This window comes from Cydia amplana, chromosome 11 (genome assembly GCF_948474715.1).
Source record: "Cydia amplana chromosome 11, ilCydAmpl1.1, whole genome shotgun sequence".
Lineage (NCBI taxonomy): Eukaryota > Metazoa > Arthropoda > Insecta > Lepidoptera > Tortricidae > Cydia > Cydia amplana.
Window position 1 is genome coordinate 11,402,976 of NC_086079.1, and position 25,956 is coordinate 11,428,931.

Below are 25,956 nucleotides of genomic sequence, written 5' to 3' on the forward strand. Positions count from 1 at the left end.
GTATTCTGTGAACCGCATTAAGATTTTCACACAAAAATAGAAAAAAAAACAATAATTTTTTGGGGTTCCCCATACTTCGAACTGAAACTCAAAATTTTTTTTTTCATCAAACCCATACGTGTGGGGTATCTATGGATAGGTCTTCAAAAATGATATTGAGGTTTCTAATATCATTTTTTTTCTAAACTGAATAGTTTGCGCGAGAGACACTTCCAAAGTGGTAAAATGTGTGTCCCCCCCTGTAACTTCTAAAATAACAGAATGATAAAACTAAAAAAAATATATGATGTACATTACCATGTAAACTTCCACCGAAAATTGGTTTGAACGAGATCTAGTAAGTAGTTTTTTTTAATACGTCATAAATCGCCTAAATACGGAACCCTTCATGGGCGAGTCCGACTCGCACTTGGCCGCTTTTTAGCATTAGAAAAAAGGTAAACAATCTTGACGTGTCTTGAAAAACACTTTTGAAAAATAAGTCACGGCAAATATGTAACAATTATGAATCATATACGTTATATTTACATTCTTTTGATTTCATAAGTAATAGTTTCTGATTTAAAAAAAGCGTTTATCAATTAGGTAAAAGAATGAATGCTATGGTTCTAATGCAAAAAAAAACGAACTAGTGCTCGACATGCTAAATGCTCAAAAGATGACACCCTGTTGTCACGTCTATTGAATTGACAATGACTTAAGTTTAAAGATGACTTGCTGATGATGATGATGCACTGAGATAGTAACGAGTACTCGGACATCTACAATATTAGGTATCTAATTAGTAAAAGCAATATAGATACTTAAATAACTTAAGTTTATTTAAGTTCAGATAGGTACCTGAATATAATACCCGATTTCTGAAATTAAGACTATAATTATGTACTGGTACTTCTTATTTAAAGCGTACCTAAGCTTAAGTAATTTCTCAATACAATTCTTAGTAATATTATACTCTGTGTAAGATCACAATAATAAACATAATTATACGAAAGTTTTAAGATATTTTCTCCAATTTAGAAACTTATTTACCTATTAGCCATGTACCTACCTATCTATAGACCACGCAAAATCGTTTTTAACAGTCTCCGCGTTATCTAAGTTTTATTTACATAAGTAACATTAAATAGTTACCTTGTTTGTTTAACGATCACGAGGCACCGGTCTGATTATTCCTGTAAGCTTTACTGTTTGAACTCCGTACGGCAAGGATATCGACGGCTATTGTGAGATAACGATTCGAACGTTAGCTATCTGTTTGCATAAAGGCGACAGACGATCTTTTGTTAACTAGCTAGGGTCGAATCTTATTATTAACAACGGGTCTTGTTATTCTAACTTACCTGCGAACAGCGATCGATAGGGCCAAATGCTTTTAACATTCCAGTAGGGCTTTGTTTATTACGAGTATAGGATGATTCTTTTTGGTTTTATAAACCGTGTCTTAATTTGATATGTGATATATTTTTTGTTTGTTAGCAGGCAAATGCTGCAGCTGGACAGAAACGCGCTCGTACTCGCATTACTGATGAACAACTGAAGATTTTGCGAGCGCACTTCGACATCAACAACTCGCCCAGCGATGAAGCCATCGCTAAGATGGCCAAGCAATCTGGACTCGCTACCAAGGTAATCAAGCATTGGTTCCGAAATACGCTATTCAAAGAACGACAGCGTAACAAGGATTCGCCGTACAACTTTAACAATCCGCCATCGACGACACTCAATCTCGAAGAGTATGAGAAGACCGGAGAGGCGAAGGTTACACCATTAGATTCCTCTGCGAGCTCGGATGAAGGGAAACCTCCCCCAGAAAAGAAAGTCAAAATAGAGGAGCCATCTATGAACCATCAGGATGTCAAATCGGAACCCAACGATGAGCCTTCGATAGAAGAAAAGTACAATTCTTATGATGATAGGCATCAGGAAGACAAAAGTTTCGTCTTTCCTCAGGCACCATCTCAAAGCCCTGCTCCCAGCCTAAACCATTCTGATCACCACCAAAACATATCAAGGCCGCAGACGCCCACCCATCTGTCTCTGAATTCCTTGATCCAGTCGCAACTTGACTCTATCCCGGCTACAAGTATACCGCAGCCGCCTCACCCGTCGATGCTACCACCAAAGTTGAATCCTAATTTCACGTCCCCAAACTCCGTGCCCCCGAACGTCTTACCTTTGACCCCAAATCGCAGCCTCAGTCCCGGCAGGGGACCGGCCGATTTCGGACTTTCCGGGGGCAACTCGAACGGATCCAACAGCTCGGGGTCTTCTGGCAAACGCGCCAACAGAACTAGATTCACTGATTACCAAATCAAAGTTTTACAAGAGTTTTTTGAGAATAACGCATATCCAAAAGACGATGACTTAGAATATCTATCGAAACTACTAGGATTGAGTCCTAGAGTAATCGTAGTTTGGTTTCAAAACGCTAGACAAAAAGCAAGAAAAGTTTACGAAAACCAACCGGCCGCAGAACCACCTGCAGGTGCGACCGATGATGCGAACCGATTTCAAAGGACTCCCGGGCTTAACTATCAATGCAAAAAGTGCCAATTAGTGTTCCAGCGTTATTATGAATTGATAAGACATCAAAAGACACACTGCTTTAAAGAAGAAGATGCTAAAAGATCGGCACAGGCACAGGCTGCTGCGGCGCAAGTAGCAGCGACTTTGAGTAGTGAAGATTCAAACTCGAGTATAGTCGAGCACCACGCACCTCACGTGCCCGTGTCTCCTGCGCCGCCTCGCACGCCAACACCCGCGGCTGCCACCTACCCGGTGTCTCCGGCGCCATCCACTCCCCATACGCCAGTCACACCCATGGCACTAGCACCAAGAAGTGACGAGAAAGATGGAAATTTTCAATGTGATAAATGCAACCTAGTCTTCCCTCGGTTTGATTTATGGCGGGAGCATCAACTTGTTCATATCATGAACCCAAACTTGTTTCCCACGTATCCACCGGATTCCCCATTTGGTATCCTGCAGCAACATGCACAGTTACAACAACTGAACGCTCAACTCGGCAATGACGAGCCGAGACACCCGTTAGTTGCAGCGATGAACCAACAGGCTGTAAAGAGGAAATTCGATGAATACGAAGAAGTGGACACTGGAGAACAGCCTAAAGACAAGCGTTTAAGAACTACGATATTACCCGAACAACTAGACTATCTCTATCAGAAGTACCAAATTGAGTCTAATCCTTCTAGAAAGATGCTAGAAAATATAGCTCGTGAAGTTGGACTAAAAAAAAGAGTGGTACAAGTATGGTTCCAAAATACACGTGCGCGAGAGAGAAAGGGGCAGTTTCGTGCGCATGCACAAGTAATCAATAAGCGATGTCCTTTTTGCCCAGCATTGTTCAAAGTAAAGAGTGCATTAGAAAGTCATCTGAGCACTAAACACGCCGACCAATGTGCGCGAGGTGAGATCAACGTTGATTCTCTTCCAGACGAAGAACTAAGCACCGAATCAACTCCCAGTTTTGGCTCCCAACAAAGTGACCGGCAGCAAAATTTTTCGCAAGCGGGGGCTCCCATGTTGCCCCCTATTTTTCCACCCTTTCACTCAGACATGGAGAAATTTATCAAGCAGTACAGTGAGGAATCTATGAAGCGCTACGTTAGTGAACTACAAGCGCATGCTGCTGCCCAACAAAATGGCGGCAACAATGAGCCCTCCGAAAGACGCAATGAACATGGAAAACCGGAGATACCCTTAGATCTCAGCAAACCAGTCGATCTCTCAAGGCCGGGATCAGACGCTGACGAACGCTCAGATACCGCATCTGAGACCATGGAGTTCTACGAAGAGGATGAGCCGACCTCACCACTGCCCGGGCAACAGAACCCAAGACCGCCCGGCAAACGCTTCCGCACCCAAATGTCCTCTCTACAAGTCAAAATAATGAAATCATTATTCAGCGATTATAAAACGCCAACGATGGCCGAGTGCGAGGCGCTCGGGCGGGAGATCGGGCTTCCGAAACGTGTAGTACAAGTGTGGTTCCAAAACGCGCGTGCGAAAGAGAAGAAGGCGCGGCTTGCGGCTGGCTTATCGGAAGTTTCGGACGCGCCGCCACCCGAGGAGTGTCGAGTGTGTGATTTCAAGTACAGTCACAAGTACTCGGTGCAAGATCACGTATTTACGCGCGGGCACATTGCCACGGTTCGCGCGCGGCTCGAGACCGGCGTCGGCGTCGGCGTGGTCGGAGTCGGCGCGGAAGACAGCACCATGGCGCTCATGCAGATGGCGGCGCGGCTAGAGGGCGGCCTCGGCGGGGAGCTCCATAACGCGTTCCTGCGGCCACAGCTCGCTGGCAACGGTGAGTGCACTTGACCGCGGTTTGCGTCGCATACCGCTCCCGAGCGCTACGCGATTCGATCCGTATATGTAGAACCTAGCAGCGGCGAGCTTCGCTCACTCGCGGACTAAGCATGTGTAGATACGCTCCATTGACCGCAAACTGAGCGAGCTCATTTCGTGCCGTGACGGTCGTTGCTCTATTATCCTACTAGTGAGTCCTGTTGTAAATAAAATTTAGGTTTAATTTCAAATAGTTTTATGCTTCCCATGTAGTGTTGGTTTTCCAGTGGCTTTGCAGGTCGATTTTCAGTTTAAACTTGGTAGGGTTATGTTGATTACTTGGTCGGTGTCACCCGGCATTGCGGTGCGGCTGGTAGTGATACTGCAAGCATTGTCGGTGTGAAGGCGGGCCGCCGCTCCGACCGGTGGGCGGCCTCTGCGCCGCCGCTATTCAAATGCAAACCATTTTCAACAATGGTAGGACGCGTGAAGGACGTTCGTATATCTAATGGGACCGATCTGGCGCACATGCATTTCGCTCCACATGAATAATCAATTATTTAAATGACGCCAATCAAAAGACTTTCTCGGAAATTGTACGTCAATGTCTATTGTCTCTTATTTTCATTTTGCTTCCGATGCTCGACTTCTGATTTGCTCATTGAAAAACCAACACTCTGTGGCGTGTAGACTAGTAATCTGTTGCATAATATTATTCTTCCTAGTTGTTCATATTTAAAACTCCTATTAGGTATTAGAGACTTGTCGATTGTTGTAGGATTTTAATGAAAACCAAATTTATATATTTTAGAGAATTTAAAACGTTTTAGTTATTTTGTAAAGTCATAGCGAAGCCTGAAGTCTATATTACTATTTAAATAAGGTGCCTTGTAGGATTCAAGTGTCTGTAAATTATTTTCTTAGGACCTCCACTGTATATAAGTTGATCGTGTAAAAGTATACTATTAGATGTAAAAATAGTGCGCTGTACAATTGTTTCCGACGCCGCTCGAGATGTGTATTGCGATAGGTATATCTGTTTAGATATATATAAATATATTTGTGTTTGTTTTGTAGAGGCATCTTAAGAACTTGTGATATAACCGTATCTTATTGTTTAGTTACTTCGAATATCGATCGAGGCTAACGTCTGACGGCGCGGGCCTCTAAGGACAAAAATATATACAGACATAACACTCCAGAAGTTTGTCGAATTTTACATAATAATGAGATCCTTGGTCGCTTGTGGGGTCTTGCCGGCTGCAGTTTTTGCTATTCTCCTGACACATTTACATAAGAGTGGGTCGAAATTGGGGAGTTAGGCGATATGCAAATATTTAGTTGAAATTGAAATGGCGGTGCGTAGCGCGGCAACGCGCGGCGCACGCGCCGCGGGTGTTGCCATTATGGTTCTATTTACTCTGTGGAAAGTCGCGCCTCCCGCCGCATAGCGTCTTGATACGTCTCCATCGACCTTTCAAATGCAAATGTTCACTTCTCGGCACAAACACAATACGGCTATATACAATGTCACACGTGTTATTTTGGCTTCATTTTTATTTGCATATCGCATTTTTGTTATTATTTTCATTTAATTTTTAGTTATGTTTGTATTTATTTTTGTTTCTTAGTTTTATTATCTACGACTTATTGTTTCATTGTGTAGATAAATGCGTGCGGAACGCATGCGCTTGTTTGTATACCTGGAGAGGTATTTGATGAACATGCCTCCAATACGACTTCCATAATTTTATTTTAATATGTATAATTTAATTTTAATGTAACTATGCGCGATCTGCATTTACTGTTATTCAGCCTTTGGTTATTGAAACAAAGCCCAGTGCCAGCCAGTGAGAGCATTCTTTGGTATTGTTTATGACGACTAGAGCGTCAAGAGAAAGATTGAGAGTCTTGTAAACTGATAGTATTATTATAATTATTCTACAGTTATTATATTTGCAGAATTCGTTGAAATAAATGCAATATTTATATTATTGAATTATGTTTTGTTATTTTTGTTTTTCCTTGGTTCCTTTGTTTTTCTGAGTTGGTTTCTTTTGTTTTTGGAAACAATAATTTGCACGTGATTTATTATAAGAAGGTACGTTAAACAACTTAAACAAAAGGAAGCCCATTTTAAGAAAGTATCCAGCTAGGTTGGAAAGTGGAGTTATTATTCTGAGCAGGTGAGCAGAGTAATTGAAATAGAGTATTAGTAAGTTTTTGCTGGAGCGCATTGTGCGGGGCGTGTACCTGGCAGTTTAAAACAAAGACCAGTATTGTTTCTCCATCCGCAAGTCTCGATGAGGTGAGACAATCCCCCCCGGCGTCGTGGGAGGTACTGCATTATAAGCCTGCCTTTTATAATGCTGTCAACATTGTAGAGATGTTAACAGATTGCTAGTTGTGTGCATTGAGAGCTATTTTTAAAACAAACAGATTTTTTTGTGCAATTTTTAATGTAAGTTCCTGTGACGATCGCAACGGCACGCTGCTAAGTAGGTCTACCTGCTGACATTTGCTTAAATCTTTAGCATTTATCTCCTAAAAATCAAAGTATTTAGTTATTTTTCACATATTTATAATAATAGTAGTAAGTATGTATATAATTTTTTACAACTTATACCTAAGTTGCGAAGACCCATCTTTCTGATCGAAAAAAAAAAACAAGTTGATTTAAATGGGAAACTAAACGAGAGAATTTTTTTTGTAAAATTCGTGGGGTTGGTCGCCCTAAATATCAATGTCATTGACGTAGCTTAATTATTCCTAATAAAATACCTACCCTGGAAGTATCTTACCGCAGATGAAGTAAAATTTAGTCACAGATATTTAATTTCACTTAGCGCCACTTGCCCCATCCCACTAATCCGGGGTTAACCGGTTAAACCGTGAACCCAATGTCAAATTGTAGGTACTGGAAACCATGGTAACTCCAGGTATAACCGGTTTACCCTGGGTTAGTGGGATAGTGCACGTGACGCTAAAGGTACCTATGTAGGTAATTCATAATTGGTATTGTTGTCTTCGGTCAAAAAGTAACAGATTGTCGAAAATAGCCAATCGAATATGAAATGCTAAAATTAAAAATTACTTTTAGATAGATATGTAGATACATTTTGTTAATGGTTAAGGTTGTCCGTTCGGCAACCTAATCCCAAACATTAGCGCAGCCACTCAATTTTTACGAAAGAATTACAACCTGAGAGGACAATCTAGGCTTTTTGGGATAAAATACGTTTTTTCACGATATTTTCCTTCGACGAATTGTAAATATCAAAGAATATAGAGGTATATTTTTGATTAGAGCTAATAAGCCTATTGAATGAGTACCTACCTATTCAGCCTGCCTAATGTTTTCGCTTCAACGAGAGACCCATGTTATTTAGATAGTATATTTACAGGTTAACCTAATTAGCTATCATTTATATATTAAACAAATTATAGTCTGAGTATTAGGTACGTATAGGCACCTGCAGAGGGGTTCTTGCAGATTAAAATTAATACCAATTATACTAAATGTAAAAAATACTCTACTACTAACAATAATTAATACTACTAAGTAACAGCATTTAATTTAATCTTGTTTCTTTTTTCTTATTTTTGTAATCTGCAACGAAATAAAAGGCTTTTTATTTTTATTTATTTATTATTATATACAGTTAGCATCAAAAGTAACGAATCAGGCTACGCTTCAAAAATATCTACCATTCCCAGTAAGTTCGGGTAAATATTTAGAACAATTAGAATGTGACCGATATTTTAGAACGTGAACTGTAGAGGACATATTATTATACCTATCTGGAAAAGAATTCCAGGATGGCAGATACGTACTTTTGAGGCTGAAGTACCAGACGTAAGCCGAACCGATAAATCGAAATACACGTCTGTAAATAGGTACCTACCTGTAAATTACACGTCTCACTGACTCCGACTAATTCACAAAAACTAAAGGGCATGTAAGCGATATCACAATTGAGCCTTTTTCTCTTTTACGGACAATGAGGGTTTTTTCAGCCTCCCACTCACCGCTTCAAGTGTTCATTACAAAAAAAATATTAAATTACAAGCACACAAAGAAATAAGGCTAATCTCGTTGAAAAAATATTCCGTTACTGAACTACCTAATTATTTCATTGTTAACTCACAATATATAGGACGTGCTTGCCAGAAAACAGCGCGTTTTGTTAGCCCACAATAGTGGTTTTTTGCATTAAACCAATATCATGGCTGTAGGCAATTAGGCAGATCAAGGATAGAATCCATTTGATGGCAGTGGGTTACACGAAGTACCGCAAGTATACTGTGGATAGGTAAGTTAGATACGTGTTGTTTTATTTAAAAATTGAAGCTGGTGGCTTTCGGCGATGTAGAACTTGGCCGACGATCACGATGTGAACTTAAAGTAAATTAAAAAAAAGGAACTACGTAAAAAACATGAGGAGGATATCCAACGAAGATACATAAAGCCAAGTTGTGTGGATAGCATATTATAGTAGGTACATATATACTTAACTCAATAAGAGCCCCAAAGTTACATTAATATAGGTATGAAACCTTACAGAATACCTATGTTCTTAATTCTGACGTAGAGATAATAAACAAAACGCGACAGCATTTAGTAGTTAAGTATCTTTTCCGCCAAAAAAAGTTGAGAAACGACAAAGTTAGGCACCTACTCGTAAGTATTTAGATATATACTTTAGACGCACTTACGAGTACATAATCAGACAAAGTAAAGTCTATCTTTTGGGCTGACACAATCATATTCCTTTCCCAACTGATTGCAACCCATAACTACCAGCAAAATATAGCCTAGGATACATACAGTCACACAGTGTAGGTATCTATTTTAGTCCATAATTAACCTGTCGTCTGTGAATGTTAAGGATACCTTAATGACCAAATTATAAGTCAAAATTAGTTTTTCTCGAGAACTATTTTTTCTGCTCTATAAGTATATGGAACGATCGATGTTTGACCACCACACATACGAATAGATTAAGGTTGGTAAGTAAATTTTGTGTGAAATTTCACAGACTCCAAAAATAAAGAGGGATGCCTAATTAGATAGCTAAGACCTCAATAGCCGATTTGCATAAACGTGCAGCGAAACCTCGTATAGGTACTTAAATCGCAAGGAAGTATAAGCAGTAGGTAGAGAAATAAGTAAATAAGCTTAGAGCGCCCACTCCACACCTCAGTCTCCTTACTTAATAAATGACAAGTTGTTTGGGAGGTACAGTCGACTCTTGTTAATTCGAAGTTATCACGAGTTCCCTAGAACATATGTATGTAAGTATGGTATAAAGTATTATCAACAACTTTTAAACTCGCTTAAAACTTGATCAGTTGATACTTATTAAGCGTTAATTTTATTACAAATAAGTTGTCGCAAAGCTCGCTTAATACTTATTGTAATTGAGTGTTTATCTAAATACTCACATATTTGTCCGTCATATTATTTTCGTGCAACGTTGATGCAAAAGCAGGACGATTGGGCAGTAGATATCTAGTTAGATTGGATAGTAGGCGTAGTAGGTAGCCATCGAACTGACATTTTATAGTTTTGGAATAAAAACAGTGATTAGATACATTATACAAAGCATTCAATATTTACCCGGAACTCGTCGATTATGGTACGCTAAAAAATAAAACCACGCCATTACGAAAACTGCTTTATCAAAACATTATTGCATTGCAACGCGCCTGGCAGTAAAAAAAAAACATTTCAATGCCAATATTAGAAAAAAACTAGCCTCTTGAATGTCCGTAGTTTTATGCACTGTATCAGTATTAGACACAATACAATAAACTATTTAAATTGGAAAATTCTTGATGACTCGCTGTTCTTAAGTCGAATACCTACTTGTTTCTCGTGATTTGGGTAAATTTAGGAAAGTGACCAAAGAAAACAATAAAACCAGTAGGTATATCAACACAACGCCTCGATAAAACGCGTTTACACATGTGCGGAGAAAATGGCCTAAAATTTAGCACATGTCTTTAAACGACCACTTCAAAAAATACGTTTTCCGGAAACGCTTGTTGTTCTCCATTTCTTTTCTCTTTCTCGTCCCTTGCCGCAACCCGCAAAGATCTTCCTGAAACATAAATTATTCCATAAATTTTCCATTAGGTACTTATACTCACTATCTTTGATTGATCCTAATCGATAATGGTTCACATCAAAACCAAAACGCAACAATACGGATCGATCCGCGAATTCTGTTAATCGTAATGGCCGCGGCGCAGCGCGGGCGCACGCGGTCACGTCGACCCTCCCATTACGCGCTCCAAACCGTATCGACAAATAACCGCCAATTATTGGATCGCTCTACAATCTTTTTACAATTTCTTCTCCGTCCAACGTTATTATATTTCTATTAAGCCTTTTTTGTAATCAAACTACTAATGATTCGATTCAATTTCCTAGGCGGACGTGCCGTCTCCGCAATGTTAATGACACTGGTAATTAGATCCGGATGGTTCGAGGGCGTTGCTCCGCCGGTAATGGCCAAGTGTCAATTTTACTAAAATATGGTAATTTACAGGACGCCATTTTGTCGTGAGTAAATAGAAACAAAGCGCTAACGAACTGGGAGAAACGGTAAAGCGTGGCTTGTTGCACATTTAGACACGATTAGGTTAGTACCGAAACAAGTTCTGTTCTAAACTTTAGAAATTTATTAAACGACTGGTCTGGCCTAGTGGGTAGTACACCCCGCCTGTGAAGCCGCGGTCCTGGGTTCGAATCCCGGTAAGGGCATATTTGTGTGATGATCACAGATATTTGTTCCTGAGTCTTGGGTGTTTTCTATGTAGGTATTTGTATATTTTAAATACGAGTATATATATCGTTGTTTGAATACCCGCAACACAAGCCTTCTTGAGCTTAACTGTGGGACTTAGTCAATTAAATCGGGGCTCTCCAAATCCGGCCCGCGAAGCGTTCCAATCCGGGCCCGCGGGAGCCAGGCTCCAGATGTTCAGCCTTGTTCAGCAGCAACCAGATACACCCCCTCCTGCATTAAATCGTCCGTTACGTTGATGATAAAAATTAAAACTTACCTATACCATGCAAATCACCACAAACTACAATTGGCTATTGCTCTCACGGAAATCATCATCATCATCTTCCTCGCGTTGCCACGGCACAATTATTTTGCTTTAGGTAGGTACCTATTGCTCTCACGGATATAGACGCACTTGAACCAACAAGCGACGTTAGCCATCTCCTAATAAAACGCATAGGTTCACATGATAAAGCCTGTTTAGAAGATAGCAACGGTCGTGACTGCGGCGTAGCCAATGACACTCGGCGCCAATTAGAAGTTCACTCACCACGCCAATGAGGGAAGGAAAAAAGTGGCCAAGGGTGAGACGGTTTCATACTGCGGGTTCTTGATTTTCACAGAGACATTGGTTCAAAAAACATAGTTCCACTTGATAAAACTAAGCACTTGAGCTAACATGTTTTATATCGACCGACTCTTTAAAAAATTAGGAAATTTATTATCTGCATTCAGAGATTGACTTACTCGTACCTATATACTTTCCAACAACATTGTGAGCTTGTTTTACCATTTTAATCATCATAGTCAAGCTATTCTAGTTTACTTCTATACATAAACCTAGGACCTCTTTTTTAACTTCGCCATTAAGCTCGATCTCTGGCCATTAGGGCTTGCAATTCGAATATTCGAATATTCGAATTTGTCGAATATTCGACCTGTTTTGATATTCGAATATTCGGTCGCTCAGGTTTCGAATATTCGAATATTTTTTATTACTATAAAAAAATCTATGTCATCCGCTGTAGTTACAGTTTCTGTGTGTTTTACGGGTATTTACAGTGAATGAGGAACGGTAGGTACCCAAATACGAAGGAAATAATATTTTTACTGTATTCCTCTCGATAGACTTCGTGAATACAGTGAAACCTAACTCAATTTAAAAGAAAACGAAATCAAAAAGAATGTTATTTTTACGGTGCGTAAGTTTTAAGTTAAAGGGTCATTCTGTTTATTCAGTACAAGCGTACGTTAAGCGAATTTTTGAAGTCTAAACCTTGCCACTTATTGCAATTCTCAAATTTAATCATACCAAACCTGCCCAACTTGGTAATCTAACCATGCACCTTAAAGGCTTGGCCAGACACAGAGCGCGACGCAGCGCCGCGTGATGCCGACGCGATGACTGTTCAAACAGGGCGCGCGCGGACCGCGCTCTCAACACGCCCTCATCGCGCGCGCGAACGCGGCGCGGCCGTCCGATCCGACTGATGTGACCCAGCGCGACGCGGCGGCCCGCCGCGTCCCGCCGCGTCCGCGCGGCGCAGTGCTGCGCGGACGCAAGGGGCCGCGCGGCGCGGGGCGCGACAGAAGCGGGGCGTGATACCGGCGGGACGCAGTCTGTTTGACGTCGGTAACCTGTTAGCATGTGCCGCGGTCGCGCGGCGCGGACGCGTCGCTGCGTTGCGCTCTGTGTCTGGCCAAGCCTTTAGCTGACGAATAATCCACCCAGTACTCAACTTACTTTTTCCCTTAAATATTCCAATATTATATAATTAGCCGACCATTAGGAATAACAACTTGCCAAAACAAATAAAGTCAATAAAGATTCAAAATACAATTAAATTAAAGGCCTTTTTACTGGATTTATTATTATTATTTTGTATTTTAATTATCACTAACCTTAATTAATTTTAAGATTTGTTTGTTTGTTTTTGTGTGTTTGAAATAAATAAATAATTGAATTGAAATTGAAATTTACAGGCCTCTGAGTGATTACAAGTTAATTTAAATCGGAAAATAATTACCTACTAAAAAAATATCTTACATACCTAGGTGTCTGGATGGTTAAAGTTATATTATTTCACGCAACGACGCATTTATAATAAGTTTTATCTAGAAATATTAAATACGTCTAATTTTGGCGTTTTACTTGTTTTTATAAATAGGCATCTTATAAATAGGTAGTAGGATGATAAAATCTAGTCAATTAAGTGGATTTCTGCCAAATATCCTTAGTTTTAGCAATATGTGAAAAAAGCTTTTGAATAAAACAATATAAAACCGATTTCTCGTTCCTTTTCTTATTTTTTATAATATTCGAATAATTATTCGAATATTCGAATACGTCGTCAGAAAAAGTCGAATATTCGAATATCTGAAAGTTTCGAATATTTGCAAGCCCTACTGGCCATCTTGGCAAATCTTTGTTCATGTTCAACCTAGTGTAAAGAAAACTTTCTGTCGCGAAATAATTTATGTTAAAGGCAAATTACTCATTCAATCTACATTACGCGGAATCCTAAGAAATCGTCATCATTGTGCACGGAGTCATGTTTCAATTTGTAAAATTGATTTGTGACACGACGACATCTCGTATCACTAAGTGCGAGTTACTTAGTCGTTGGCTCATTTGCGCTGCTAACTGTAGCTCACATACTGATGTGCCTAAGGAAACTTTCCAAAATTGCGAAATGTTTCGGAAATTTAACGTAGGAAAACTTCGGAAAATTTATTACATTTTTGTACCTATGAGAATTGAAACTTTCCAATTTTAAATTTATATTTCCTAGTGAAAGTTTCATGAAATTTCCGAGAATTTATAGAATTGTATGAAAACTTTACGCAACTTGCACATCTGTAAGCTCACACAACGATGGTGACAAACAAGCGTGAGGCTCATTGATGGAAAGAGGGTTGCTAAGAACGCTTGCAATGCCAGAGGTGTCGTGAGTATGGTTTAATACATACCTAAGTTTAATTATATTAGTAATCGTTACTGATGACTCGATCCCCAAAATATGTATAAAGTTTTGCTTTAGATCCCAATCACTTTAAATTATGAATCCATAAACTTTTGTTTACATTTTTATCAGCTCTGAAAAATTTAATCGTATGTAGGTAGGTACCTTCTTGGCTTGCTCAAAAGTTGTTCACTACTCACATCCATACTAATATTATAAATGCGAAAGTGTGTCTGTCTGTCTGTCTGTCTGTTACCTCTTCACGCTTAAACCGCTGAACCGATTTAGTTAAAATTTGGTATGGAGATAGTTTGAGTCCCGGGGAAGGACATACGTAGTTTTTATCCCAAAAATCACCCTTTGAGGGGGTGAAAAGGGGGGTGGAAGTTTGTATGGGGAATCGTTAAAAAGCAGGTTGGGGAAAAATAAGCTACCCAAATTACCAACTCCACGCAGACGAAGTCGCGGGCAGAAGCTAGTACATCTACAACCTCAACAAAGTCAATCAATCCGTTTTGATCATAAATCATAAATTGCGATATTTATGCATACCTAAATAATAAACTACCATATAAACTGTATATTTTCCGTCGTGCTTAAAATGAATAAGAATTAAATCGCAATAGTATTCGACCACAGCTACACTTATGATTAAAGGCACTTTACACAGCTTCCTCTATTAATTAAAACACATCGCCATCGTTCATAGTATGACAAATTAGTTACAGACATCACAAATCGGTTAAACCGATTTTTTGTAAATAAACGAGAATTTACATTCACTAACAATAAACTACTCACCATAGAAATTGACCAAGTTATGTCGTGCGTTAAAAATGAAGAATCAAGTCGCAGCACTAGTCGACCACAGCGACACCTATTCATTAAAGGCACTTACTAACCAGGAAGATGTCGCCTCATTACTGAGATAACCAACAATTATTATTTTAATCGCTTCTTAACTAAGTATCCGCTGAGACCAGACTGTAGGTAATTATTATAAATCCACTTTTGCCTTGGCAACATTGACGCATTATACAGTCGCTTTTCATACTCTTCGATTGGGTTAAAAAGTTTATTAATAACAACAAACATCAATTATATTATTGTCTTGAATAGATACTGTATTAGGATATCTTAAAAACCGGCCAAGTGCGAGTCGGACTCGCGCACGGAGGGTTCCGCACCATCAACAAAAATTAGAGCAAAACAAGCAAAAAAACGGTCACGCATCCAAGTACTGACACTACTGACCCCGCCCGACGTTGCTTAACTTCAGTCAAAAATCACGTTTGTTGTATGGGAGCCCCACTTAAATCTTTATTTTATTGTGTTTTTAGTATTTGTTGTTATAGCGGCAACAGAAATACATCATCTGTGAAAATTTCAACTGTCTAGCTATCACGGTTCGTGAGATACAGCCTGGTGACAGACGGACGGACGGACGGACAGCGGAGTCTTAGTAATAGGGTCCCGTTTTTACCCTTTGGGTACGGAACCATAAAAATTAATCAAACCGCCAAATACAATAAATACTCATACTCATACTACTCATACTCATTTATTGATAATATTCTTATTAGTATGAGTAATACGCTACAGAGCCATCATGCAGATATCTCGTCAAAATAAAATTGGAACTCAGTTAAGATTTATATCAACTTGTGCGTTTTTACAAACTTCTATAAAACAAACAACATCTTTGTTCACACAGGGGGCTAAAATAGGTACATAGGGCAAAAATCGATCAGGACAGAATCAGTCTAGAGAAAATTAATTTTACAGTACATATGGGGCTACTTTTCCGCACTAGTGCGTAAAATAGCACTTTTCGTGCGTATGTCGAAACTTTAAAGTGCCATATGTACTGTAAAACGTTGTTCGATACACGTGCGAATAAGTAATTCGCAACTCGTGTCGATTTAAAACACTCTCTTCGGTCGTGTTTTAATTTATCGCCACTCGTTTCGAATTTCCTCTTTTTCGCACTTGTATCGAAAATAACTATTCCTAATCTAACAAAAGCACATAATATAAACCTCTCGTACCATTTATTGTGTATTTAAGCAGTTTTTATTACAGAGTTCAATACAAAAGTCAAAAGCATTTATTGCAAACATATTACATAATAAGTATTAGGTAGGTATAGGTACCTATACATAATATGGACCCTGCAAGGGCGTAGCAATCTTATAAATAACAACTAAGTACTACAATACTTTCTTAGGAATTACATAACCTATATGAGATCACATTAGTGTATCACTCTAATCTCGATAGCTCGGTACTTGGATACTTAGTCATGATATGCTTTTGACAGGGTTACAAGAGGCCGATCCTTGAATACCTATTTCATAAGATTGTTACACATTATTAAATTGTAAAACGGGACTTAATCGCGTATACCTAAGTATGTATTTCAGTTTTAAAATTTACGCGTCGTTGCGTTTCCCCGTGATCTCCAAGAAGACTGGCTAAAGTTGACATCAACTCTTCTAGCCGCGCGGGTTTTTCGAACTACCTGCACTTGGTCTTGTGTATCAGTTTGAATTTGAACGTATCTTGTTCTGCTGCTCATGCTAAAAGTTATAGGTAAAAGAATCCAATCAGAGCTGTATCATTAGGCATCTAGCTCGCACTTTTGGTACGCGTGTCTAATGACAGTAATGACATCAACAACAAATTGTTAAATGAGAGGTCTCAAGAAGGTAAAGCCGAGGATAGACAACGAGGTGCGGTCGTGGTCGCCCGTGCCGCGGATTTTCATTAGCGTCGGCGTGCGCGCAGGTTTCGCTGATTGCTTACCGCTTAAATAATACCTGAGACGACGACTTTACACTCGCAGGTAGGTAGCTTATTTACTTTCTGCTAGGTATATCAGTGAAATTTTAATTAAAATGCTTGGTGGCGTTGTGTACAAACAACTACTCACTTAAATTTTGGGCTAGGTTGTACCTATTTAAATGGTTTTCTCGTTTGTAATAGGTATAATTTGATTTTAAATCAGAGTATTAAGTAATGGCTTATTATTAACCGGGCAACTAAAATATTAAACAGGAACTTTCATTGGGCATATAATAATATAATTTGGCTGTGCATTAATATTTTAGCGCCAAAAAAATATTTTAGCCTCAAATATAAGCATCATATTATTAAAACTGGCAGCAAAATCAAACCACCCAAAAAATTATAGGGAACTTAAAGTGATAGGTTGGCATCTAAAATAATAAATTGGCAACTAATATTGTAAAGCGATCATAAAATTTGGTTGTCATCTAGTTGTTCACACCTAAGTAATCAACTAATCACAACTGAGCATATCGTTTCAGCTAGGTAGTATTTTAACACGAAATCATTTAAATTTAATGAATATTGGTCACTTTTACACAAAACACCTCAAATTAATTTACCAATACGCAATGGTCAGTATACTTATAGTAGTCGAAATTTCTAATCATGAAACGCCTAATGGCGATTCTACCATTTCATTTCATTTCATTTATTTATTCATTAACAATATACATTGTGTTTGAATGTCATTCTATATAACTATCTTAATTAACCTTAAATATAAAAATAATATTTACAATATAAAAATATTACACTTTCATAACACATAACTAATAATGTTGTACAAATTTAAATATTATTAATAATTATGACATGTCGAGATTAATGAGATCATTTAAGGTTAAGGTATCATACAAAAAAAAAAGAAAATAATACATAATTACGTAATTATTTTTATCATTTATGAAATCAATTACAGAATAAAAACATTTTCCTAAAAGAAACTCCTTTAGTCTTGCATTGAAAATGCGATGGTTGGTAATAGTTTTGTATTCCAATGGCAAACTATTGAACAAGAAGACGCTCTGATAACAAGCCGTTGTTTCATAATATTTAGTCTTGGCACTATCTTGCTTTGTATGTCTTTCCTTCTAGTCGACATTCTGGCCTCCTGCTCTTTCTGACTTTCAAAGTTTTTTAAGTGCTTGATAAAATCCGTGAGAAGAACAAGTATGTACAAACAGGGCACTGTTAAAATCTTCAGCTGCATAAAATGTTCCCTACATGACTCATACTGGGGAATGCGAACTATTGTTCTAATAGCCCTTTTCTGCATTATGAACATAGCTTCCACATTGTATTTGTAGCTGTTTCCCCAGAGTTTTATGCTATAACGCAACTTAGATTCCACCAAAGCGTGGTAGACCATCTTTAGGTGTTTCGTCTGGACTTCGTCGCGTAGACTGCGGAGCGCATAACAAGCAGAGCTTACTGAATTGCGTAGTTCCTCTATCTCATGTTTCCAATTGAGTTGGGAGTCAATATGGATACCTAGGAATTTGACTACATTGGTTTGTTCTATTTTAGCTCCGTTTAAAATGACATCCAGTGTATCAGACTTGTTTGCGGTCGCTGAAAGCAGCATTACATTAGTTTTGGTAGTATTGAGCTTCAGTTGGTTTACCTCAAACCAATTACTGGAGGCTTTCAGAGCTGCGTTGACAATGTTGTTGAGATGCATCATGTCATTGGCAGAGATAATGGCATTTGTGTCGTCGGCAAAGACTACTAAATTTGTATTGGGGACAGCTTTGTTTATATAAAAAGTAAGGTCATTCAAGAATATAATAAAGAATAATGGACCCAAAATTGATCCCTGGGGCACACCCCGTGTCACAGTCACTAGTTTGGACTTGACAACCTTCTCAACACCCCCTTCCACCGATTTAAGTTCAATAAACTGTTTCCTGTTTCTCAAGTATGATTCAAATATTTTCAGGACCTTATTTCGGACTCCATAATGTTCTAGTTTATTTAAAAGAATTGTATGATTGACTGTGTCGAAAGCAGAGCCAAGATCAAGGAATAGGCCCGCTACTTTGTTTTTTTTATTGATTTCGTTCAATGTATCGTAGATTAATGTGTCAATGGCTTCGCTAGTACCCACTGATTTCTGATAGCCGAATTGCCTACTATCTAGAACTTTGTGAAAATTGAGGTGTCTCTGTAGTCGCACTTTCAGCAATTTTTCAAAAATCTTTGATATTGTTGGTAACATTAGATCTTTAAATTTTTTATTACTTATTTCAATAGTTACCACTGTGTTCTGCTAGAGTCAACAGATAGGTGCGACGACGAACGAAGCGAGGAGGAGCGTGTTAGGTTGACCGTGTAATGACCAAACAAAATATTTTAAAAGAACTTCATTTTGTAATTAATAGATAGCCGTTTTCTTTTTAAAATGTGCTTCATAAATGGTCTCCAATATATTAATTCAGTTGCCAAATAAATACTTGGTACCTGCCTAAAAATAATCAAAAGCTGTAACGGCATTAAAATACAACTCATATTGATATATTTTAAGGCTCCGTTTTTGTTGCCAAAGTATTAATTTTAGTAGCCATTTCTATTTTTTTAAACTACCCAAATTCGATTAATTAGTTGACCGGTTAAATACGTGCCTTAAGTAATTAGAATACCTCAGGTACGTTTAAAAACCTAAAAATGATAATGATTAGGTACTTTTATCGGCGTCTACAGACACCTAAAGTACAAAAAACCAAAATAAGCGTCATGTTTTTACTAACTTTAGTATCTATTGAAGAACGAGGTAAAATTTATAAATGGGCTGTACTTTGGAAGGAAAAAACATTCGTTGCCGAAGTTTACTTGTTTGTACAATCTACGTCAAAGATATGTTTACATTTTTCGCCTTATTACAAAGGAGTAAGGTGCACAAATGTAAACATCTTTGACGTCGACTGTACCTACGTAGGCACCTAGCACTTACTTATACTTTATACTAGTAACTGCCTTCTACGCTAAACGCAAGCTACGGAAACCGTTTCCCCAAATTTAGCAACTAGCTCGTGACTTCACGTAGCAGGTACTGTATCACATCTAGAAAGGTTCGACGCCAAAGAACATACCTGTTAAATAACCATTTATACGCGAAGAGGATCATTGAACGTAATAAATGAATAAATGAACATCAGAGCAATGCGTAAACACCCCGATGACGACAGAACGACACGCGATGCAATGGAACTTTTCCAGTGATCCCAATATGTCCAAATGAATACTTAATTATACATTTGAGAACGTTAGAGGGCTATTAAGCACCCAGATTGTTCGACGTGGAGTACAGCACTTGCGATGCTAATTTTATAGATAACGCAAAGTTACGTGCATATTGAGCACAGACTAGTCGCCCTCCATATTTGATTTATAATAATGAATACAGAGTGCCGGGCTTTGGTCCTCAGCGGGGCCACTTTGAGAGTCAGATCTTGAATTGCAGCTGCCGCGCGTAATAATCGATTCAGCCTGAAACTTTATATTCCTTGCATAATAAATGTCGTACAAAATCATCACAAATTACCTTATAGATTTGACTGTGAGATGTATTTATGACTGACCTAGCTATTTGCGCAACTGGGTACCTATATATACTTACTTCATCATGGAAAATTCCAGCTTCCCTTTGGTTACTGAAAATTTAAGTAAAGTACGGTTTTGAATTTTATATTTTGGAATTTTTCATGCATCAACTCCATATGTCGTGACACGTGACTGGTACATCACGTGTAACTTCACAAACATAAAGTCTTACAAATTCCTGAATCAATTCATATCTCAATAGTTCTACATATATGTAAAGAGAATTTCCACTAGTAATAGAACATCCACACGTGAGTCCTCCTCGCGTGTGGATCTTATATTTCAAAAAAAAATCTGCCTCAATAATAAATAAATAAATATTATAGTTTTAATACCTACTACGTCCTGGGGCCTTGCCATGATGTCCTTATTGCGATTCTGTTTAGGACCTAAACTGAATCGCTAAAGGACGAACGAAGCTATGTAAGTTATACCTGAAACTCCCGATTTTGGCTGATTTTCCTTAACTGATTGATTTACATAGAAATTATAACCATTTGAAATAAACAGCGTAAATGGCAGCAAAATTAATAAGTAGTTACAAAATAAATCATTGTTGAATCTTGTCACTAATAGAACCGAGAATCAGTGCGCTCAACTGGGCCACTAAAATGTTGCTCGCCAGTTAACCACCCATTCCCAAGTAGCACTTGTTTCTATATAGTTTTTTTTATTTACATATGTAAGTAGTAAGTAAGTAAATATTAGGTTTATATTAGATAGTAGATGGTATGCATCTGAACATTAGAGAAGAACCATTTGTCCTTATAATTAGAAATACCACAAGATCAATTAAAATTTCATTATGTACCGTGTATGCATATGTATTTGATTGCGTTTATAATATATTTTTAATTTTAGACAGCTATAACTTTCTTTCACATCCAAATATGCAACGATGTCTTAGGGTAACATTCCATTTCTGATCGCAGCTGCACTACTGGTACTGAACGCGTCGCTGTTACTGTCAATTTCAATAGTAAAATGAACAGTAGTGCAGCTGCGGTTATTGCTTGAAAATGTTGCTTTATCATATCTTAAGCGAAAGATGCATATCAAATCCACGATCAATAGAAAAACGCAGTAACATCACGATAAGATGCGCAAGCGTCGTTTTACGTGCCCGGCACCAGCAGGGGCCCGCATATCCGTCCTAATTGAGCGCGCGCTAAATAGTCCAGATTGGGCCGGGATTGTTATCGCATTGAGCAGTTAATACAATAAGGAAGTCCAGCAGGATGCGCGTGAGTGGATCCGATGGCGGTGGGAACAGATTGGGTGCTCATTTGCCGATTTCGCTCATTGGAAATGATATTTTAAATAAGTACATTGAGTATATGACGTAGGTAGAGTCAAACCGACTTTATATGCAGTGACAATTTCTTTGTGCCACTAGAATACACTAAAAATATGACGTCTATAGTGGCACCCTTACACACAAACAAAACAGTTACAATTTTTTTTTCCCATATGTCGTCATAAACCCTAATCTTTTATCAGATCTTAAATTAAGCAAATAACGAGCACTTAAAGTAACGCTTAACCAGACTCTTTGAAAGTAACATATTGCAAGATCGGACTTTATTTTAAGGGTCCTTAGCACAATATGCTGGCCTCATTATGAGGGCCCTTTGTCCTAAGAACCAGTTTCTTTTATTCTATTCATTTAGCAACGGGACACTGGAGAAGTGTATCGAAACCAAGTGCCCCCCTCGGACCGTTCTATTCATGACCTCTTCAACATTTCTTCGATACAGAAAAGCTTAACTGACTCCACAACCCTTTCGAAAAAAGCTCTTTTTGTAAGCAGGGGCAACCCTCGAACTGCGACTTAACTTTAGTTTTAATTAAACTTGATTGTGTTTTAATAATAAGAAGGAATCCTTAAAGAACCTTTTGTGTACAAAACAATTGCATTTTTTTACGATGGGTAACTTTGATAATGAAGGAGTGGACATTTTTTTACTGTCTGTGATTCTCACAGTCTCTTATCAACAAATGAAAGAATATTCGAGTTCTCTGAATTAAAATATTCCATTGTAATATGAATACTTCTGTCAATTTTTTTATCGGCTACTAAGCAGGGGTCCTTAGAGTGTATTAATTAAATTACAAAGATGTTTCATATAACTTTGCCGAATTCAAATTTATTATACGGCGCGATTCGGGAAAGGAATTAGACATTCACTAGATAACGATATGTGACGTTCCACGGCAAAAGGTACCCTATGGCGGTTGGCGCTTACGCTATTATTAACGCCGCTCCAATATTATTGCGGCCATAAGGTACCTTTTTTCGTGGAACGTCACATATCGTTACTATTTCATATCTAGTGAATGTCTAATCCATTTCCCGAATCCCGCCGTTAGGTTACTAAATATAGCTCTTTGTATGTACTTTGTTTCGTATACGCAATATCGCTGCAGCATTACAGAACACATCCTACTTAATAAAGTAAGTATTTACTTCACACACGATGAAACTTCTGAAGTGATTTAATACATAGGTAAATGATAATGTTTACTGTTAAATTTTTAGTCCTTCAAACCTTTATTAAGTAATGTACCTAAATGAGTTGTATTTCTACATACCTAAGTAGATATTAACCGTTAGCTAAAGAATATGATAACTACGAAATAAATTTATCGACATTATCGCGTTACAGTCTTATTTTTATCTTTTTCCAACATTAAATAACTAAAATATATTATACTAAAGATAAAGTAACCACGCACTTCAGTAGGCGAAGTGCCTTAATAGTTAGATATAACAATTTTGCTGACCAATCTTATAAGCATAATACTAATTTAAACTGGCAGCCCATTTGCTTTCACGCTAAAACTTTCTTTTGCTTTTTAAAGGCGCAAAAGAAGACCTTTCTATTAATTTGTGAATTCTGGATTCTTTGAGCTTAGGTTTCTATAAGAAACACCATAAATTAGACTCCGTTAATCAAACTTACCTTTATCAAAATACATAGTCTAGGGCGCTCTAAGTATTCACGAACCTATTAATTACCTAGGGATACTCTCGTGCACGACCACGCCACAATCTTATGCAATCCTACCAAATTGAAAAAGTCGTAACTCTATACGAACCTTATAGGTTCACATGACTTTTGGATGTATACGGTGGTATACACTTCGGGTAACTGACGATCTCGACCTGTGAACCGTGGGTCTAGCCTCAAATGTGCTACAATGACACATTGGCATAGTCGTAGACATAGGCATAGTCGTAAGTACTAACAAAAAAAATGATCCCCGATGGTCCTTAAATAAATGAATTTATTTATATTTATTATTTATTGATTTTGATGGGTTAGCGATATATTTACGAGTGCATATGTGCATACTTAGTTGGCAATGAGCATGGTAATGAAAAAATTTTTCGACAGCTCTTATACTTCTAGGATGCGCGCGCGAGTGGCATACGTACATAGAAATTAACACCAAATTAAGATCATATTTTTTATCGACCTTGTTAATTTCTGCGCTCAGTTACCTTCCTATTACAGTTTCGGTAGTCTAATCATCGATAGAAGGGTTTTAAGGGTTATTAAATGTTGGTTCCTAATATACTCGCGGGCGAAATGTTCCTATTTAAAGCAGTAGTTTAACACTAAACTGGCTGTATTTGCATCATGCTAATGCACTGCCTATTCAGCACGATGACTGCGCTAAACAATGCAAAGTGCCACTTACTGTCGCATAAACTACTTATCTGTGCAACTAATTATTAAGACAGTACCTATTTCACAATCATCCAGTACAAGTTGCCTTCCATTTAGACTATTTAAATTTATCAATAATTTAAAAATGAACCTAAAATAAAAAAATTGGCGAATACGTTAACCATTGACTTCCTGTCGTGATACGCTTGGTCTCTTCCCTACAGACTACTAAGACCCCTTTTCACATGCTCCATATCAAAGTAACGACAACACTATTATTATCACTCCGTACAATGCTACAATAATCGTCCAAATGACAAACCGTAGAATGTAATTGTACATTTAGCAAGTTTCACTTTCGAAAACGGACAAAAGCGGTTTACCATATTTAACATTGCCATGGTAGGTGCACTTTATGGTAAAGTGACGCTTACAGGAGCCAGCGGCGTTTGAAGGGTTAGTTGAGGTTTGGATGGAAGGCAGTGTGGCGTGGTTCCCTCTGCAGCGTATTGTTTACACATGCATTATGGCAGTTAATGAGGACCTTAATGACCCCGTGACGCGGTAATTAATACTCTTAGACTTCTCATTACCTGCCGACGCACGGTTGTAGCATACAGTGGGTTGTGTGGTGTTGTTAAATTAAATTGTACACACGTAGGCAACGTAACACGTGCAGGCAATGTCAGTACCAGCAACACACTGTACTTGCCGTATGTATACCTTATCACGGTGCAGTAAGTTTAAGAACGGTCCACACCAGTGACAATGTCAACTATGGTACCTATACGATATTACGATTCTTGCGATAGTAAAAAGGGGTAAAGTTTGTCCAACGGTTTGTGTTGCGATACCGTAAAACGGGGTGAGTAGGTTTGGCGGGGAGAAGTGGTTTATGAATGGGGAGAGAATTTTTGAGAGGGGGGTGAAAAGGGATTTTAAGGCTACTGCTACAAAAATAATGTATTCCAATTTAAAATGGTGCTATAGTAATACGCATAATAAAAAAAAATCGATCCAACAATCTTCCAAAATTACCTTTTTATGAAAACCCCACTCACCCCAAATACGAGGCACTACGGGGTGAGGTGGGTTTTCCTCTTTATCGTCAAAGTTATGAAATGGAACTACCCAAAACAAAATAAAAACTAAAATACAAACGTCCGGAACACTTATAAATTATACCTATACACCATTCAGTTTTCATATGTAAAAATAAAATGTTATCGAGGTTTGAATTTCAGTTTTGACCCTACTCACCCCATTTTACGGTACATAGTTTATTTTGTCAGCACTGGTGTACCTGGTACGTCATATCTTGCACTTTTGTACCTTCCTCGCCGTTAACACTTTGCCAATAGCATCCTAAAAATAATTCCAATAATCGACTGCAATATTTCAACCTGCCAAGCCTGAGCAGTGACCGAAGGTTGGAGATCCCAGGTTCAAATTCCGGTAAGGGCATTTATTTGTGTGTTTATAACGAATATTTTGTTCCTGAGTTATGGATGTAATCTATGTATTGGGCATATATATTCATCTATATGTCCAAAGTAAGCTTTGCTTAGTTTGGGGCTAGGTTGATCTGTGCAAGATTGTCCCCAAATATTTTATTTTAATTTGTTCCGTTTTCAAATAGCTAAAGACAAACCTACTGAGCTATTCACTATGTAAGAACAATGGCAGCCTCGCGTCTCTAATTGCCGTACGCCTCTCGGCTAATAAACGTTGCATCAAACGTTTAATTGTGGTGTCTCTGGCCAA

The 25,956-nt window shown here is 38.2% G+C and overlaps 1 protein-coding gene across 3 annotated transcripts in view; it reads left to right on the plus strand.

Annotated features, from left to right (window-relative positions):
• Positions 1–25,956, plus strand: part of LOC134652057 (zinc finger homeobox protein 4) — a 140,221-nt gene that overhangs the window by 45,859 nt on the left and 68,406 nt on the right. For 2 of the 3 annotated variants that reach the window (XM_063507201.1, XM_063507203.1), the window contains exon 4: positions 1,480–4,330. In XM_063507201.1, the coding sequence (XP_063363271.1) occupies positions 1,480–4,330 (2,851 nt within the window). The remainder of the gene's footprint in view (positions 1–1,479; positions 4,331–25,956) is intronic. The other variant, XM_063507202.1, reaches the window with a different exon arrangement.